This window comes from Helianthus annuus, chromosome 13 (genome assembly GCF_002127325.2).
Source record: "Helianthus annuus cultivar XRQ/B chromosome 13, HanXRQr2.0-SUNRISE, whole genome shotgun sequence".
Classification (NCBI taxonomy): domain Eukaryota; kingdom Viridiplantae; phylum Streptophyta; class Magnoliopsida; order Asterales; family Asteraceae; genus Helianthus; species Helianthus annuus.
The window spans coordinates 39,070,364-39,077,669 of record NC_035445.2 but is presented as its reverse complement, the minus strand read 5'-3'; the positions used below and the strand labels follow the sequence as shown (position 1 = coordinate 39,077,669).

At 40.1% G+C, this 7,306-nt stretch overlaps 1 protein-coding gene across 1 annotated transcript; it reads right to left on the bottom strand.

Annotated features, from left to right (window-relative positions):
• Nucleotides 1-1,245: 1,245 nt before the first annotated feature.
• LOC110900702 lies at nt 1,246-6,460 on the bottom strand. The gene is made up of 2 exons (XM_022147571.1): nt 4,912-6,460; nt 1,246-4,805 (listed from the first exon to the last, which is right to left on the bottom strand). The coding sequence occupies exons 1-2, from the start codon at nt 6,458-6,460 to the stop codon at nt 1,246-1,248; spliced, it is 5,109 nt and encodes a 1,702-aa protein (XP_022003263.1).
• Between the last annotated feature and the right edge of the window lie 846 nt (nt 6,461-7,306).

The following is a 7,306-nucleotide window of genomic DNA, read 5'->3' as shown; positions in this document are numbered from 1 at the left end:
ACTCTTAGTGGTACACAGGAAAGACAATTTACCATGTCGATTTTTTGTTTAATGAGTTGAAGTTTGTTGTATTTAAGATGAAGTCAAAAACGGAGGGTGGACCATGTGGCTTGAGTTACTATTCACAAGGTTTGATTTTTAATATATATATATATATATATATAATATCAAACAATTTAGAAAGTAAATATATTTTTTTCAACAAAAAACGGATGGGCGTGCTAGTCTTGAATTTAGCACATTGCAAAAAGTCACGACCGCAATTAGACAATTGGTTTATGGCACGACTTCCAACATAATGGATGAATATATAAAAATGTCGGAACGAATAGCGAGGGAAAGCCTCCATTATTTTTGTGAGTATGTCATTGATCTATATTTAAATATATATTTGAAAAAACCTACATTTAGTGACATACAACAAATTTTGGAGGCTCGTGAAGAGCTACATGGTTTCCCTAAGATGATCGGTAGTTTAGATTGTATGAACTGAGAGTGGGAAATTGTCTAACTGTGTGGCGCCAGCAACACATCAGTGGATATCATAAAAAATGGCTATGCTGCAAATAACGATAATCAGTCACCCATTTTCAGCGACTATAAAACGGTGTTGGATCGAAGGCTTTTTTTTTTTTTTTTTTTTTTTTTTTTTTTTTTTGTAAACGGTGCGTGGTAAAAATACGATTATTATCTAATGGATTATATTTACCCGAAATATGCCGTGTTTGTAAAATCATTTACAAAGCGTACAACGTAAGACGAAAAGTGAACGAAGTTTAATGGTGCTCATATGGCCGCACAAAAAGATATAAAACTAACATTTGGTGTTTTGCAGAAAAGATGACATATTTTGAGCATGTCGTGTAGGATTATTGAAAAAATTATAATTAATGTACACGTGTGTTATTTTACATAATATTATTTTAGAGGATAAGGGACACACAATTTGTGAGTGCTACGAGGAAGGGGTAGTCAACCAAATACTGAAAAAAATCAGTGATGAAGCAAGAGAAATGAACGCAAAGGATATTTTTTTTTTGGGTAAAGGGTTACCCCGGTGATTCTATATATTCACAACCAAAAAAGAACAAGTGGTGTAGAAAGTCTACACCAGTTCAATCATGAGACATGCCCCATGAAAGTAAAGCCAGTAAAACAAAACCAAAAGAAACCGAACGCAACAACCGGACATAAACACCTAGACACTCATCTAGACAGAACCGAAACTACAAATAAACTAACTAATTAGCCTCCGTCATCTTTCGTTTCAGTTGCAACATCCCAATCCCCAAGCAGCTTCCGCACCCTAGCGTTGATCTTCAGCTTAGCTCCCATCAGCTTGTATCTCACAGTTTTCAGAATAGCATCCTTCACCATTTCAGGTGGACGTAATTGGTTTCTGAATAGTCTAGCATTCCGCTCTTGCCAAATCGTATACGCAGCAGCCGCAACTAGAAGCTTCGCGACATAAATCTCCACTTTCTTTGACCGAATGCGAGCACATAGCCACTCGGTGATATCCGCCCATCTCGAACACACAGCCTCCATACCCACTTTACCCCGAATCATATTCCAGACTTCGTCCGAAAATTTGCATTCAAAGAATAAATGCTGATGAGAATCAAAGTTCTCGTAGCACAATAGGCAGCACATCATATTCATGTTTTTCCGCCTTGAGAAATCCCACTGCAGAATCTTGTCTTGAGTAAGGAGCTTTCTCTTCATAATCAGCCACATCATAAACGCGTGCCTAGGGATACATTGAGCAAACCAAACAATACCACTCCAATCAACCTCTGATTCTCTATGACGAACCGAGTGCCATACGGCTGACGAAGAGAAATCCTGACATTCGTTCCCATCTTTCCATAGCAATCGGTCAGATTTTGACGGGTCTAAACGAAAGTGATCCAGCTGAATAAGAACAGGGAAAAGATCCCTCCATGCGACAGGCCAATTCCAAGTATCGTTAGAGAAAATATTGAAAACAGTGTCATCTAACCGAAAATCAGCATCCGTAATAGTCCTTGGTGACAGAAAATCACCAAGAGGGCCTAAATCACTCCAAAAATCAAACCAAGCTGATGTATCACGGCCATTACCCACATCGGACCAAACATATTTCCGAATAACATGCCTCAACTGAATGATTTTCCTCCATGACCAAGTAGAATTTGAAGTAGCTTTGCAAACCCAGAAATTCTTTCCTTTAAGCCGATAAGAGTGAACCCACTTGACCCAAAGAGAATCCCGCTTCATCACAATACTCCAAATATGAGACGCCATCAGGGCTTTATTCATATCCCCAATCCGTCTAATGCCTAAACCACCTTCATACTTAGGAGTACAAACCACTTTCCACGAAACTTTAGCTTTACCTCTATTGAACGACACATCTTGAGACCATAAGAAATTTCTCATTCTAGCTTCAAGCTCCTTAACAACCCGCACAGGAAGCAAAAACACAGAGGACCAATAAATATGCATTGAAGAGAGAACTGAGATAATCAGTTGAAGCCGCCCCGCAAACGATAACAATTTATTCTTCCAGTGCATAATACGTTTCTCTAATTTTTCCACGAGCACACGGCAATCACTGTACCTAAGCGTAGAGGAAATAAGAGGGACACCCAAATACTTGACCGGTAACGTACCTTCCACAAAAGGCATAATGTCCAGAATCTCCTGTTTAACATGATCTTTCACATTGCAAAAGAAGACCGTACTTTTCTGGTTGTTAGGCACTAGGCCCGACATCTTAGAAAATTTTGAAAGAGAGGTCATAATACAATTGGCCGAGTTCACTTCCCCTCTAGCAAAAAGGAACAGATCATCCGCAAAGCAAAGATTTATAATCTGCTGTTTTTCACATCTGTTATGATATTTGAAGGAGGAATCTATCCGAACAGAGTGCTGAAGAATACCCGTCAACACCTCCATGACAAGAGTGAAAAGATAAGGAGAGATAGGATCCCCTTGCCTTAACCCCCGTTTACCTCTGAAAAACCCATGAACCATGCCGTTAACACAAACCGAAAATGAGGTAGAGGAAACACACATCATGATCCACCTCACCATATTATCGTTAAACCCAAACCCACGAAGCACACTTTTCAGAAACCTCCAGTCCACCGTGTCGTACGCCTTCTGAATATCAACCTTAAACGCACATCTTGGAGGCCCCACATTTCGATGATAGTTGTGCATTAACTCTTGCGTTAATAAGATGTTGTCCGAAATTTTCCTGCCCGGGACAAATGCCGATTGATTAATGCTAACAATCTCATTCAAACCTCCCTTTATCCTATCAGCAATTATCTTGCTGATACACTTGTATAGAACGTTACAACAAGCAATCGGGCGAAAATCAGTAACAACCATAGGCGTTGGCACTTTAGGAATAAGAACTATAAGCGTATGATTCAGCTCCCGAAGCAAGTTACCAGTATCAAAAAAATCTTTAATGGCATTAACAATATCATTACCAATTAGCGGCCAAGCATTCTTGAAAAACGCAGCCGTAAAACCATCTGGACCCGGAGCTTTATCATTGCCAATGGAGAACATCGCCTTTTTAACTTCCTCCTCCGTAACCGGCCGCACCATACTCGTAGCAATATTGTGGGGTAAAACTTTCGTAAATAAATCTGGAGTAGGTTGTAAGGAGATATCATCTTTGTTGCCAAAAAATTTCTCATAATGTTGGACAAATGCTTTAAACACATTATCACCTTCATAGAGATTCCCTTGAGTATCTTTAATGATATCGATCCTACTACAATGATTACGAATTTTCAAAGAGGAATGGAAAAATGCCGTATTCATGTCGCCCGCACTCAGCCAATCTACCTTAGCTTTTTGTTTCAGAAAACGCTCTTCATCCAACATAGCAACTTGAAGATCACGGCTAGCCGCAGCTTCCTCGTTCCGCAAATCAGCATTATGCGGCTCTAAGTCAATCTTTTGCTGAATATCATCTAATTTCAAACGGATAGTTTCGACTTTCTTGTGGAGATTACCCTGTTTAAACAGCAACGACCGAAGCGGGTGTTTAAGCGACTTTAACTTCTTGACAACTCGAAATTGGTGAACCCCATCAACATTAATTATCCAATGTTTATTAACAATCTCCAAAAATTCTGGTTTAAAAACCAGAAAATTAGCAAACTTAAACGGCCTTGGTTTGAGTTTCAACGCTTCCGGAATAGACAAGATACACGGGCAGTGGTCCGAAAGTCTATATGGCTTGAACATGGCAACCGAGTTCGGGTATTCAGTAAGAAACGGAGTGTTTCCCATTACCCGATCGATTTTCTTTAGTAATCCCACACCGTTTTTAGGTTTTTGGCTCCACGTAAAATGAATACCTGAACGATTAATATCCACAACTTCGATGTCATCAACACATTCCTGAAAATCCCTCATACCAATCGAAATTGATGAAGAACCCATCGAATTATCTTCTATGTTAAGAGCCGAGTTAAAATCACCCATAATACACCATGGCCGATCCGCGACAAAAACCTTGTGCATAGACAGAAGATGCCATAACTCCCTCCGCGTAACATAATAATTATCGGCATAAACAATGGAACAAAAAAGCACTCTCTTATCCAATTTAAACACAAGCTGTAAATGCATAACCTGAGGAGATTGAGCAACGATCATAACATCAAAAATAGCTGGGTTCCACCCAATGATTATCCTTGTACCTTTGTTACAGCACCCGCCATTTGAAGTCCAATCCCAAGAACGAAACACAGCTTTACACACATTGCCCAACTTACCGACATCCACATGAGACTCTAGAATAGCACACAAGCTCAAATTGAAATCCTTGACTGCCTGCCGAACCTCTATTTGTTTGAGAGGGCGGTTCAACCCCCTTATGTTCCATGCAGCGATACTAACCATTGGTAACTTTCGGAGAAGGAGTGCTTGCCCCTTTGTGATTCTTTATATTCCGGGTACCATCCATTATAAACCCATCCATTTCATCATAAATTTCCTCCACATCGTCATCATCCGAGTCCCCATCATTCAAGTCCGGTTGCCTTTTACTAGGCCCCGGTTCGTCCTCCACCTCATTAAGAACATCAAACGGATTGGCTGACCGAAAAGAATTATTATTTGAAGTACCATCCATACCGTTCTGAGACTTAGGTTTAGTAGAATCTCCTTTTGACTTTTGTCCCACCGGACGATATTCAAATTTAGGCTTCTGTGTATTCACGGGTATCCCAGTTTTCTTGGCCGCTTTCTTCCCATACACACCTGTATATCCCTCCTGATCCACAACAGGAGACTTTTTACCTTTCGGGTTCTTTGGACCATTCCGATTTTGCACCTGATGCAAGTTATTAGTCTTTCTCACCGGAAGTTTTGGACAAGTCTCGGACGTGTGGCCAAAGACACAACATGAAGCACAACGATGCGGGTTCCATTCATACTCCACATACATCGTTTCTTTTGTAAAACCCTCTCCATCAAGTTCAGGTATCGCCATTGTAATTTCCTCTCGCAATTCTCTATCGGCTGAAACTTCAATCAACGCTCTAGCGTAGCTACTACGTCCCCAAGAGTCCATACACATTAACGTGGTAAACGAGTCCAACATCTTCGGTTCGCCAATAGTTGTTGCAATCAAGCTGAGGCCATCCTCCGTGTATGCCGCAATAGGAACTTCGTGAATTTTAACCCACACTTGCACTTTCGTTACCTCTTTCTTTTCGAGTTTAGTAGTTGGGGTCCAATGATTAAGAAACAAAGGCTGAGAACGTATAATCCATGGCCCATCCTGAAGAACATTCGATATTCCAGCCTCATCTCTAAACTTGAAAAAGAAAAAACCATTAGCGTTCATCATAGTCTTTTGTAACCCATATTTCTTCCAATTCATCCGAACAAAGTAGTCAACCACTGGGAAGGCAACTCGATCCCCCAAAAAGTACCCATAAAGGGTGTTAGCCAACTTATCCTGGACCGTACGTACTGATTCTCTCGGTAACACAACATCACAACCCTCCTGATTAACAGAACTAGCAAGCGACCGAAAATTCACTTTTTTGCCATTATTTGCATTTACCGACTCAGCATATGACATGGGCTTGAAAACAGCCCCAGTAACCTTATTAGCCATCGTGGACGGTTCACCATTGGAGAAATTTTCAATCGGTTTGGAAATACTCATCAGCCCGTCCAAGACCGATACATTAGATGTAGAGAACATACCTCTTCTCGGAATTAAGGGATTGCCTTCAATGTTAGTAACTCTTAACCCGATCCCACGAATAGGTGTTGTTCCAGGTGTCGGCAACTCCTCACCAACAGGTTCATTCATACTATCAGCTCCCTCTACGTTGGTCGGTTTATTAGCAAAAGAAACAAGCGGGTCAGGCGGCTTACCACGATCATGCAGAACACTAGCAGTAGCGTCGCCAAACTTAGACTGAACATCCATAACAAATCAATCAACTCTCACGTGAAACAAGAACCATAAACAACCATGCACTCGATACCCGAAAACCCTAAAGCCGCAACAAACGAAATCAGGAACAAGAACGATAAACCCTAATTCCTAAAACCCTAGAATCAGTCTGCCACCCTTAACCGATTAAGTTGGAGTTATCAATCTAGCTAAATTAAACTCAGTTAACCGCAATCAACAACAACCAACGTAATAGATCAGGGTTTCAACACTGATACCTAAGGCGGCGATTAACGCAAAAAGAAAAGAGAAAAACCCTAATTTAGATCGATCACTATTGCTAACGAGTTCGTTATAGAGTATTGAAAGGATCAAAACTCTAATCACAGACTGTTATACATCAGATCACGAAGAAAATTCAGGTTTCAAGAAGAACATGAAAATCGCCATAGGAGAGAGAGCATTAGGGTTTTCGAAACCTTCGTGAGAGCCTTTGAACGCAAAGGATATTTATGATAATCACATACATCACAACCTTCAACCAGATTTGGTTGTTCACATTTAGGGTGTTCCACGAAATGTTGAAGAGGGTGATTAAATTCAGCTTATTTATAATAGGTGAATTTAAGGTTGTGTAGAATTAGATAGTGTGTTGTCGTTAAAACAAAAAAAAAAAAATTATAGCATTTAGAAGTATGCCTATAGGGATGTTTACACAGAGTTAAGAAGTTAAAAAATAAGAATGTACATGGGTTCAAACTCCATTTGATGTGTGCCTTGCCACGTATGCAGGCCAAGGCATGGTCACGTCTAATTATTTCTATATTATATTTTAATTTCTAGTTTATTAGTTTGTTGAATTAGTAATCCATGTCTCCT

Bases quoted from the DNA above. Each gene is read 5' to 3' on its own strand.
- LOC110900702 (XM_022147571.1), bottom strand. From the start codon at position 6,460: ATGGATGTTCAGTCTAAGTTTGGCGACGCTACTGCTAGTGTTCTGCAT. The intron at 4,806-4,911 runs GTTAGTATCGCT...GTGCTATTCTAG, and splicing joins TTCTCCGAAAGTTACCAATG to AGTCTCATGTGGATGTCGGT.